This window comes from Sphaerodactylus townsendi, linkage group LG17 (assembly GCF_021028975.2).
Source record: "Sphaerodactylus townsendi isolate TG3544 linkage group LG17, MPM_Stown_v2.3, whole genome shotgun sequence".
NCBI classification, from domain to species: Eukaryota; Metazoa; Chordata; class Lepidosauria; order Squamata; family Sphaerodactylidae; genus Sphaerodactylus; species Sphaerodactylus townsendi.
This window is the reverse complement of record NC_059441.1, coordinates 18958366-18971050: the sequence shown is the minus strand read 5'-3', so window position 1 is coordinate 18971050 and position 12685 is coordinate 18958366. Positions and strand designations below refer to the sequence as shown.

The following is a 12685-nucleotide window of genomic DNA, read 5'->3' as shown; positions in this document are numbered from 1 at the left end:
TAACAGTCCAGGTGCTCGGGAGCAACAGCCGCAGAAGGCCATTGCGTTCACATCCTACATGTGAGCTCCCAAAGGCACCTGGTGGGCCACTGCGAGTAGTAGAGAGCTGGACCAGATGGACTCTGGTCTGATCCAGCTGGCATGTTCTTAAGTTCAATCCCCGTGATTTCCAGTTAAATCAGGTGATGAAAGAACTTTCCACCTATGACAGCAAATTCCATTCAGAAGGACCAATGGTATTAACTTCAGAGGGACCAATGGTATTAACTTCAAGGCAACTCCATGTGTTCATGGCATGCATTTTCACCCCACTATCACTCCTGTTCAGAGGTTCTGTAGGTTTTTGTGATGCTTCCAGAATTTGCAAAACTTGTGAGGCCGCCAAAAGGAGTTGGTAATCACTATCCCATCAGCCAAGAAATGATGGTCTGGATAACAGCCTCAGAGGGCTGAGAGTGGAATGATAACACTTTTGTTTCCTGTAGAATACCCCTTCATTATTTCCTATTTCTGATCAAACAGGTTTTGTGGGATTTTCAAGCCACAGAAAAAACCTGCAAGGATAGTACGCACACCACTAGGCGGTGAAAAGATTTGTCATGCCACATTCCCCTCCCCGAATCTCCGCTACCTGCAATCTGTCTTGCTTGAAATCAGAATGTGAAAAGGCCTTGGAGCTTTCAGTTGGGAGCAAGCACTCAATCACTCTGTTTCTCTCAGAGTTTTTATTTAGCCGATTGAAACATTCCAGTTAACAATCACTATCTTATGCATAACTTAGTAATGGGCTACCTGCACTTAAGAAGACAAATGCATTAATGGGGTGTCTGGTGTTTAAACAGCCTGAGCTTCGGCAAAAACTTATCTGAAGGACTGAGTATGCCAGGCGTCTGTTTAGCTGCTGCCTTCTATGGCAACTGGTCTCTAATCTTGGCTAAAGGAGGAGTTGTGTAGCAGAAATGACACACAATCAGAGCATCACACTAAACTGTCGGCAGCACTCTTATCTCAGTGACAACTTCTGGTCTAATATACTGCATACATACCGGGGGAGTGGCTGGAAGTGATCGTATGGCATGATTTCTTTAAATCCATCGCTGTGAACAAAACAAGCATTTATAAAGTTAGTGAATAGAGAGTATTATTTTCTATTAAGAAGAAGAGAAGAACAGATTGGATTTATACAATTCACTTTTGACTTTGCAGTACTGCAGCTTACCTCTCTGTGCCACTGAGTTCCTTAAGAAGAAGAAGAGTTTGGATTTATACCCCACCTTTCTCTCCTGTAAGAAGACTCAAGGTGGCTTACAAGCTCCTTTCCCTTCCTCTCCCCACAACAGACACCTTGTGAGGCAGGTGGGGCTGAGAGAGCTCCGAAGAATTGGGACTCGCCCAAGGTCACCCAGCAGGAATGTAGGAGTGCGAAAACACATCTGGTTCACCAGATAACCTCAGCCACTCAGGTGGAGGAGTGGGGAATCAAACCCGGTTCTCCAGATTAGAATCCATCTGATCTTAACCACTACACCACGCCAGCTCTTAAAACATTCATTAGCCACCTTTTTTTATCGTGGAGGAACTTAAGGCAGCTTGTAATGTAAATATTAATACAATACAATACAAACCTCTGCATTGGCTGGGCCTCATGTAAAATTTAGGAGCATATCTTCTTGCCTGGCCAACGGAACCCAGTGGCTTTTACCTGATACACTGCAAAATCCAGTTGGCTTAGTGGGCAGAGCACCTGTGTTATATGTGTGCAAAAATTCCCAGGGTTGATCCCTGTATCTCTAACTAAGGGATATTAGGAAGAAGAAGAAGAAGAAGAAGAAGAAGAAGAAGAAGAAGAAGAAGAAGAAGAAGAAGAAGAAGAAGAAGAAGAAGAAGAAGAAGAAGAAGAAGAAGAAGAAGAAGAAGAAGAAGAAGAAGAAGAAGGAGAAGGAGTTTGGATTTATATCCCCCCTTTCTCTCCTGTAGGAGACTCAAAGGGGCTTACAATCTCCTTGCCCTTCCCCCCTCACAACAAACACCCTGTGAGGTAGGTGGGGCTGAGAGAGCTCCGAGAAACTGTGACTAGCCCAAGGTCACCCAGCTGACGTGTGTGGGAGTGTACAGGCTAATCTGAATTCCCCAGATAAGCCTCCACAGCTCAGGCGGCAGAGCTGGGAATCAAACCCGGTTCCTCCAGATTAGATACACGAGCTCTTAACCTCCTACACCACTGCTGCTCCTGCTTCTGCCCAAAACACCTGCTTCTGCCCAAAACTTTCTGCCAATTAGAACACAGATAATACTGTGTGTGATGGACCAACGGTCTGATTTGGTATAAGGCAGTTTCATAAAGTCATATGACTTTGGAGACCCTAAACGAGAGAACAGATTCCCTGCCTGGATTTGGGTGCACGAGCGCTGCAGCCCTGAACTGGCCACGATACCTAATAAAGAGGAGCCATAAGAGAAAGAGCAGAACGTTCACCCCGTGGCATCTCAGCGCCTTCACTTTTATAGAACTGACATTAATGGTAAGTGCTCCTGTGACGTGTCTTCCTCCTCCTCCTCCTCCCCATTTTTCATGATGCTCCCATCCTGCTTATGAAAGCTTCGGGAACTGTTTACAATCTGCGTTCAAGTTTTGAAGTAAGTCTGGTAAAGTTTGGAGCATCTTGAGGTCGCTTTCAATAATTATGTTCAGCCGGGATCAGAGGAAATGGGACAGTTCAGTTATAGGAAATGAAATCCACAACAGCCTTTTCTTTTTCTTCTTGGACAGGTCTGTGGCTCTGCCAGCTGGCATTTTGACGTGAGGTTCTGGGCTAGATCCTGCTGTGTTATTTTAAGATACTCAGAGCAGAGCCAGGAAACAGCACCAGACAGCCCAGCAGCCGGCTTGCCCTGAACGGTGCCGCGCAACTCAACACGGCCCAATATACACCGTGGCCTTTAGGAACTTGGCAACGGCGTCGTGTGGTCTTTGCACCGCAAGCATCTTTACTTGGCGCAGCATCTGTTTTATTGGAGGCCGAACAAAAAACAGCTTCACTTATCCACATGGAAAGAAGGGAATAAGATGCTGTGAGCTTCATATGGGTGAAGGATGCCCAAATTAGATACCAGGCCAGGAGAGGGTCTAAAGTGTGCCTTGAAAAAGGCTGCCCATGTATCGATGCTCACTCTTTATGCTTTAATGCCTAATGTAGGGGGTCTACAGAGCTGAGCCCAGAGGCACCATGGCTCCCATCGACAACTTTTCTGGTGTCTGCCAAATGTTTTTAGAAAGTGAGCAGGGCCAAATTGAAGAAGAGTTTGGATTTATATCCCCCCTTTCTCTCCTGTTAGGAGACTCAGAGTTTACAATCTCCTTTCCCTCCCCCTCCCCCCACAGCAAACAAACTGTGAGGTGGGTGGGGCTGAGAGAGCTCCAAAGAACTGTGACTAGCCCAATGTCATCCAGCTGGCATGTGTTGGAGTGCCCAAGCTAATCTGGTTCACCAGATCAACCTCCACAGCTCAAGTGGCAGAGCAGGGAATCAAACCCGGTTCTCTAGATTAGAGTGTACCTTCTCTTAACCAATATGTCATGCTGGCTTTTGCCCAGCCAGGCTTCTTTTGATTGATTAATTGAAATTTAATTGGCTATGCAATTTTTAAAAAAATGTTGCTGCCGCCACTTCACAAGGATCTGCACTGAATGACTGAAGTCGAGCGATGGCCATCATTTTGCGGTCAGCTCTGCCATCCTGCAGCAGCCATTTTGTGGCAGCCATTTTATTCCTGTGCCCACCATGCCCTGTCAGAATTCCAAATGTGACAACAGGCTCAGAACAGCTTTGAATGACAGAGGAAAATGGGAGAGCACACTGTGACACCACAGGAGGAGGAGGAGGAGGAGGAGGAGGAGGAGGAGGAGGAGGAGGAGGAGGAGGAGAAGAATTTATACCCTCCATTATCTCTTGTAAGGAGACTCAAAGTGGCTTACAAGCTTCTTTCCTTTCCCACACACACCTGGTGAGATAGGTGGGGCTGAGAGAGTTCAGAGAGAGCTGTGACTAACCCAGGGCTACCCAGCAGGAATATAGGAGTGTGGAAACACATCTGGTTTACCAGACAAGCCTCTGCCACTCAGGTGGGGAATAAAAACCAGTTCTCCAGATTAGAATCCACCTGCTTTTAACCACTACACCACCCTGACTGCCTGACCATTGTCCTAAGAGGTGGATGAAGAAAAAAACTACTATGATTCTTTTTAACTGCAAGAGAGAAATATGCCTCTTGCTTCAATCCAGATACGATGAATTAGAGAGAAAGTAAACAGGTTGTAAGATAAAGCCAAAACATGTTTAAGCACATGTGCCAAATCGGATATGAAGCTCGAGTTTCTAAAAGTTAACACCATGGCCCTGATCCAGCAAGAATAAGCTATGTGTACAAAAAAATTACACGGAAATGTTCCTATTCCTAAAACTAAAACGCGAAGTCTGGTCCTCTGTGCAGATACATAGATCGGTCCAATGGGGCCAACCACAGCTATAGTGTAGGGATTGGAACATGTGGTGGAATCTTCAGACTCATATAAAGATCCAACTCTTAAAAAAATCTAATCTGGAGGTACCAGGAGGCTGACAGAAGAAAGAAAAGGCAGCAAACCCCCCCCCCGCCCCCGTGTGTGTGTGCGCGCGTGCGTGCGCACATGCACGTTCAGACTCTAATCTGGAAAGTCAAGTTTGATTCCCAATTCCTCTACACGCAGCCCTCTGGTTGACCTTGGGCCAGTCACAGTTCTCTCAGACCTCTTCCAGCCCCACCTACCTCACAAGGTGCCTGTGGTAGTAGGGAGAGAATGGAAAAGGAGTTTGTAAGCCACTTTGAGACTCCTTTAAAGCACAGACAAACTCAACTCTTCTTCTTCTTCTTCTTCTTCTTCTTCCTTCTTCTTCTTCTTCTTCTTCTTCTTCTTCTTCTTCCTTCTTCCTTCTTCCTTCTTCTTCTTCTTCTTCTTCTTCCTTCTTCCTTCTTCCTTCTTCCTTCTTCCTTCTTCCTTCTTCTTCTTCTTCTTCTTCTTCTTCTTCTTCTTCTTCCTTCTTCTTCTTCTTCTTCTTCTTCTTCTTCTTCTTCTTCTTCTTCTTCTTCTTCTTCTTCTTCCTTCTTCCTTCTTCCTCTTCTTCTTCTTCTTCTTCTTCTTCTTCTTCCTTCTTCCTTCTTCCTTCTTCCTTCTTCCTCCTCCTCCTTCTTCTTCTTCTTCTTCTTCTTCTTCTTCTTCTTCTTCTCCTTCTTCCTTCTTTCTTCTTCTTCTTCTTCTTCTTCTTCTTCTTCTTCTCCTTCTTCCTTCTTCCTTCTTCCTTCTTCCTTCTTCCTTCTTTCTTCTTCTTCTTCTTCTTCTTCTTCTTCCTTCTTCCTTCTTCCTTCTTCCTTCTTCCTTCTTCTTCTTCTTCTTCTTCTTCTTCTTCTTCTTCTTCTTCTTCTGGAAATGCATCTCTACCCCCCCCCCCAAAAAAAAACCCCACACACATATGCAACGCCCATTGTGATAAAAGGGTCTCTGGGTATTTATGTCAAAGAGAATCCATTAGTGAGTTTCGAGCACCCCTATATAAATTTTGACCTCCAACTTATACATTTGTAATGCATACCTCGATGGGCAGGGATCCATGTTACACTCCTTTAGCTTGGGTTTTGGTTTCTTATTTTCAGGGTAGTAATGGCAGTACTGATCCGGAACAACACGCTTGGAACGGACATCCACACACTCGGCAGAGTTGAGCTGATAGCCTGGGGGGGTGGGGGGGGCGGCAGGGGGAGAAATGGAGATAAGGTACAAATTATAACAAACGGAGATCTGCTCAAATCCATGAGAGTTTTTGTTCATTTGCGCTATTTGTTCTTCTCTTGCACTCCTATCAAACTCCAAAACAAATGTGTGGAGTTCATTATGTACACGCTACTGAGCACACAGCATTCACATGTCACTTCTGCATACAAACAGTTTGTACATACTGTTTAACAACTGCCGTTTTCTGCCACATGTGCCCCAAAATCTTCTGTGCCAACAATTTCTTTAAAAAATGTCTGAGCCATTGGAATGTCCACTACAGGACATTGGAAGGAATTGCAGCCTGATAGCCTCCAGGCCAGCCACCGTGTCCAGCTCCACCATGAGACTTTGGATATGCTCTGGTTTCTCATATGGGTCATTCTCAATCAACTGCACCGCCTTGGGCTTCAAACTGAAGCTATCCTAAGCGCAGAAGAGATTCAGCCAGTGCTAAGACAGGAGAGCCCTGGGGCTCTGAAGGCAACAATCCAAGCAAGGGTGTCAGGCTGAAAAGCGAGATCTTTGGCTTGTCTGCTGACTACATTCCTTCCCAAGGGAGGTAGCCTCAGAGAAGAAATTATGGTGGATGGGATGGGATGGGGTGGGATGGGATGGGAGAGCAGTCATGGGTTTTTTGCATCAGGATATCAGGGAACTGAAAAATATCAGTATTCCCAGTTTTCCAGGTACCATACACCAGTTTGATATTCAAATCTGTAGGCTTTTGGAGGTGGGATTCTGATGTTCTTTCATTCCATTATTCCTTATGAGGAATCTTTCCAGAGGGCTGGGGGAGCTGGTTTTTGAGCAAATTATACCAAAATTGCAGCAGAATCTCTTCTGCCTCTTCTTTAAATAACTGAATTGGTGAATTGGATGCAGAGGTTCAATTCTATGAGCACCTGAACAAGTGCCCATTACTTAGAATCATTGAATTGGAAGAGTCACCCAATCATTGAGTTGGAAGAGTCACCCAAGGGCCATCAAGTCCAATTCCCTGCAATGCAGGAACACACAATCAAAGCACTCCCAACATAAGTTCATCCAGTCTCTGTTTAAAAACCTTCAAAGAAGGAGACTCCACCACACTCCGAGGCAGTGAACTCCACTGTCGAACAGCCCTGATGGTCAGAAAGTTCTTCCTAATGTTTAGGTGGAATCTCTTTTCCTACACCTTGAATCCATTACTCCGTGTCCTAGTCTCTGAGGCAGCAGAAAACAAGCTTGCTCCCTCTTCAATATGGCATCCCTTCAAATATTTAAATATAACTAAAATGTCCCCCCCCTTTAACCTTCGCTTCTCCAGATGAAACATCCCCAGCTCCCTAAGTCTCTCTTCGTAGGGAATAGATTCCAGACATTCTACCATTTTGGTTGCCCTCCTCTGGACACGGTCCAGCTTGTCAATACCCTTCTTAAATTGTGGTGCCCAGAACTGAACACAGTATAGGGGAGGTCTGACCAATGCAGAGTAGAGTGGTACAATTACTTCCTTCGATCTAGACATTATACTCTTATTGATGCTAAGGGGAGAGGGATTCCATGCTTTCGCCTGTCCTATTTTGGTGTCTTGCTAGTCTGGTGCTGGTTTCCCTCTAATCCCCTCCCCTGGCCAGAGAGATGGGGAGGCTCATCTCCACCCAACATCTCTCAGATGTTTCATGGTCTGTGGCTGGCCTGTGTTTTAACCGAGGCACCACTACACAGACTGGCAGCTTTCGCAGATTAGCAAAGAAGTATGCACCGTGTCGCTCCAAGGAGTTTAAGAAACAATTAAAACCTAAAAGCCAGATTCTCCAGGATCCAAAAATACCACTGTGCTTAATGTTACAAAACCCAAAAATATTTTTGAGAACATTCCTCCTAGTGGAGCAAAGGGAAATGGGGGAAGAGCTGGCTGCACTGAAGTGACCAGTTGGTGTAAATTATCTATGTAAGAAATCTGAGTTTTATGAGACACTCTGTTGTTTTCTTGCATGGTGTGTATGGACAGGGGTGGGGAAGAGACAGAAGTATTTTCAAATAACTGACTCAACATGTAGGGCAAAGGAAGGAATGTACTGGCATGCGTTCTTACGCACCAAAAAAAATAAAAAAGGTAGGAACCACAAGAATAAAATTCCAAAAGGAAACGAACAAACCCAAAGCCTCTGTTCCAAATGTCAAAAACTCTCCATTGTTATATATCAAAGGTTTCAATTATGAGTCTCTGAGTTGAGCTGAAATCTCTTTCTGTAGCGAAGGAAGAACTCGAGCAAAACTGAACTCAGAACCCACTGGCAATACGCATTTCACGAGCCAGCCCTGCTGAGCAAGCAAAGGTCCCAACATAAAATAGAAGAGAAATGTAAATACTGAAGACTTTAATTGTTTATTTAAATATGGCTGCACTTTATAGGACGTGCTTGCTTTCTGAAATCTCTTATGACTTCACCACAAAGAGAACGTGTGTCTGTGCATGAGGAAGAGAAGGATTTTGAACAAATAATCAAAGGGATTGGAGGGGTGGTGGTGAAAGAGCAGTTAATACTTTTTTTAAAAGTTATCATCTCCAAACATATCCAAGTCATTTATAAGCAAGGGAAAGAAACCAAACAGACCCACAAAAAAGGAGGCCGACCAGTTTAAGCCAGAAACATTTAAACTATATAGCAACAGAACAAGATTCCTAAACTGCTCAATCGAGATGGGATTATCAGTATTCAATCTGCAAAGCATATAAACTCAATCCTCTGAGTTCCTGAGCCCTTCTTAGACTCTTCCCTCTGGGGCTGGCCTACCCACCTGCCCCTCTCTAACCAATTTTGGTTTTTTTTCTAGTACGATGCGAACTTTTTGCTATGGTCTTGAGTTTCATTGAGAAAATTTACCCACCCTATGGCCCCTTCCGCACATGCAAAATAATCCACTTTCAACCCACTTTGCAGCTGGGTTTTACTGTGCGGAATAGCAAAATCCACTGGTAAACAATTGTGCAAGTGGATTGAAAGTGCATTATTCTGCATGTGTGGAAGGGGCCTATGTCCCTCCTGTCCAGCAGAAACATAAAGCTGGCAGAAAGTTATTTCCCAAACAGAGGAGTGAATGGGTGCTATCCCATTCTCCTACATTCAGGTAAGAGAACCAGCAGCACTGTGTCTGTCTGGTCTTTTGCTTTCTCTTAACTTTTTCAATTTTCTGCAACATCTGGCCCATCTAAGACTTCTGCTGAACTTAAAAATCCACATGCCAATGTGTACCTTTTTTGTGTCGTCTTATGGCGACCCCAAAGAGTTTTCAAGGCAAGAGAATCTCTATTGCTCCTTCCCCAAATCAGCAAGTCTCGGCTAGTTAGGGAGGAGAGGACTGTTGAGGCAGCGGATTTACTCGGAGTAAACCACCTTGCAGGGCGCAATGTAGACAAGAACTGACAGACACACAGTCGCCAGTGCAGTTCTATTTATTGCTATCTACTGACAAAGTGCTTCGCCAGACCGCAGGTGTTTGTAGGCACACATCACGCTGCTGTCTGTGCGAACTATATACAAAAGGGGCACCAATCAGGTGCCCTCACCTTATCAGGTTTGCACACGGTACAAGTTGTGCACTTGGTACTAATCTGCACACAGCACCTGTTAGAAGGAGGGTCCAGCTGTCATTTAGATTTTGCTCATCTAAACATTCACACATGTTCTGACAAGGACTGTCCTCCATGGGGAAAGGATCAGAATGTACACTGCAGCGGACACGCCATCTGTACGCACTGGGCTTTCCCCCCCTTTTCTTTCTTTTTCTTAAGTCATAAAGTCACAATCGATTCATGATGACCCTGTAGGGTTTTCACGGCAAGAGATGTTCAATGGTTTGCCATTGCCTGCCTCTACTTATCAACTCTGATTTTGTTTGGTGGTCTCCCGTCTCAGTGCTAATTAGAGAATCATAGACTCATAGAACCATAGAGTTGGAAGAGACCTCAAGGGCCATCAAGTCCAATCCTCTGCAATGCAGGATCATCAAAGCACTGCTGACAGATGGCCATCGAACCTCTCTTCAAAAACCTCCAAAGAAGGAGACTCCACCACACTCTGAGGGAGTGCATTCCACTCTCAAACAGCCCTTACTGTCAGGAAGTTTTTCCTCATGTTTAGGTGGAATCTCTTTTTCTTCACCTTGAACCCATTACTCCTGGTTCTAGTCTCTGGAGCAGCAGAAAACAAGCTTGCTCCCTCATCAACATGACACCTGTTTAAATATCTAACCATGGCTATTATGTCTCCTCTTAACCTTCTCTTCACCAAACGAAACATACCCAGCTCCCTAAGTCTCTCCTCATAGGGCATGGATTCCAGACCTTTGACCATTTGGGTTGCCCTCCTCTGGACCCGTTCCAGCTTGTCAATATCCTTCTTGAATTGCGATGCCCAGAACTGTACACAATATTCCAGGTGAGGTCTAACCAGTGCAGAATAGAGAGGTACAATTACATCCCTCAATCTAGACCAGTGGTGGCGAACCTTTGGCACTCCAGATGTTATGGACTACAATTCCCATCAGCCCCTGCCAACATGGCCAATTGGCAGGGGCTGATGGGAATTGTAGTCCATAACATCTGGAGTGCCAAAGGTTCGCCACCACTGATCTAGACACTATTGATCTATTGATTCAGCCCAGAATTGCATTGGCTTTCTTGGCCGCCACATCACACTGCTGACTTGCTTAGAGCTGAACTTGCTTAGTTTCTGATGAAATCCAGCTAGCCTGAGCCATTCAGGTCAGAGGTGGGGGAAAACATGCAGTTCACAATTCCATTGGTAACAAGTTGGAAGAGCTTCAGACATGTTTGAACTTGACTAATGCATTTTTAGGACTCCAGGCATAAACAACCAAACACATTATGCTTTCGTTAACATCCAATGTATGTATATTTTGACTGCCTGCTCTTCCTTAGAGACCTTGGTTCAAATAACACCATATTTGACCACTTGCACTACTAGCAATAATTACATGAAAGGACCAAGATGTCTTCCTCAAACTGACCATCAGAAGACAGCCAAAGAGAAAAAGAATTTTTAAAAATTCCTAGCAATTGAAGTGTTTAGGTGAAAAAAAAAATAAAGCTAGAGGAAATGTCACTGTTGAAAAGTCACCATGCTCAGCTGTGCTCTAAGACTGTATTTGAAACCTGATTCATTTTTTTTCATGGAGCAGCAAAACAAAACAAAATCCCAAACGTATCTTCAACTACTTAACTAGCTGCAAGTTTTGACCTTCTGCACTTTTTAAAAAATGCAAGCAGGGAAGAGTCCCAACGTTACAACACAGCATGAATTTATAGCATTTTTTTTAGATCACAGTTAGAAAGCTGTAAATCCGCCACTGGCAATCCACAGCTGTACATACTCCCCTGCCACATCCATAACTCACCTCCTCCGCACGTCACGGTGCAAGGGAAGAAGTCCGTCTGTCTCCACTGGTGACTGATGGGTTGATAGAAGAAGAACTGAACCACACTGTCTTTTGGGGCAGCGAACCTGGCCTAAAGAGAATCCCATTACAACAGATCTGCACACCCCAAACCGGAATTCTGTGGTCCGACGCAGCATAATTCATGTACAAAACACAGCACAGAGAACTACACGATAAAGGCAGAAGGGTCAAATCACATTTCAGAGGGAGAAAATCTGGAACGCCACAATTAAAAAAAAAACAAGGGTTGGGTTCTCAGATCTTTGCAGAGAGCACTTTTGGCATTTACATCGTCATCAGTTTTGCTACGTTATCAGTGGCAACGGGGTGTGGTAGTTAAGAGCAGGTGGATTCGAATCTGGAGGACCCGGGTTTGATTCCCCACTCCTCCATTGAGTGGCAGAGGCTTATCTGGTGAAGCAGATGTGTTTCCGCACTCCTACATTCCTGCTGGGTGACCTTGGGCTAGTCACAGTTCTTCGGAGCTCTCTCAGCCCCCCCCCCCCACCTCACAAGGTGCCTGTGGTGGAGAGAGGAAGGGACAGGAGCTTGTAAGCAACCTTGAGTTTCCTTACAGGAGAGAAAGGTGGAGTATGAATCCCAACTACTACAACAACAACTCCTCCTCCTCTTCTTCTTCATGTTCAGCAATTGGACTGCTAATCAATATCTATGAGTTCTTTTTTACTAGATTGCCGCTGCTGTTGCTCGGATGTTTCAATCGCACGGCTTTGAGGTGTGTTGGTTTTCACTGCATTCTAGTGTTTTCGTGAAAGCTGCCGTGAGGATTGAAGAAGCCATTCTGACTTCAGGAAAAAAAATGGACTGGGCTTATCCCTAATTTTTCCCCCAATGGGATCTAAACAACTACCTTAACATGCACTATACTTCCTGAAAAGGAACTCCCACCCCCACCCCAATAACTAGGATTCAATTTGCAACTTAGGACAGGGATGTATGCATACGCGTTAGGTCGCTTTAACTTCAGAAGGTAGTTATTGATGCAAAATAAAACAGATATCCAGGGGCACCTAAATAACTGATAATAATGCTAGAATAAGGTCTTAAAGGAGTCCTTGGACTTCCATTTCATTTTTCTAAAACTTCAGCACGTCTTGCCAAATCAAACTCCCTCGGGCTATTTATTGTGTCTTGTTCTCTTTCCTATTGTGCTAGTTCAGAGCTGTAAAGTACACATAACAGCTGCCCCTTTGCACGCCAGAAGAGAAGTGATTGCTATATATACACACACACGTTTGAAATGTAGTTTAGTATGTTTGGGGTAACAGGTGGTCTAGAAATGTGAAGCGAGTTCAAAGTTTAAAATACCATCACAAGGTTCATCCTCTCCTCTTTCTTTCTGGGATTAGAAGGATAAGGTCAGAGCTGTCCCATCACAGATGTGAGTATCAACGGTCGTAAATGAATGAC

At 44.6% G+C, this 12685-nt stretch overlaps 1 protein-coding gene across 1 annotated transcript in view; it reads right to left on the bottom strand.

Moving 5' to 3' along the window:
- Positions 1-12685, bottom strand: part of ADAMTSL3 (ADAMTS like 3) — a 211202-nt gene that overhangs the window by 74712 nt on the left and 123805 nt on the right. The window contains exons 11-13 of the mRNA XM_048481642.1: positions 11213-11324; positions 5628-5766; positions 1047-1097 (exon numbers count right to left, since the gene is read on the bottom strand). Coding sequence (XP_048337599.1) covers positions 1047-1097; positions 5628-5766; positions 11213-11324 — 302 coding nt within the window. The remainder of the gene's footprint in view (positions 1-1046; positions 1098-5627; positions 5767-11212; positions 11325-12685) is intronic.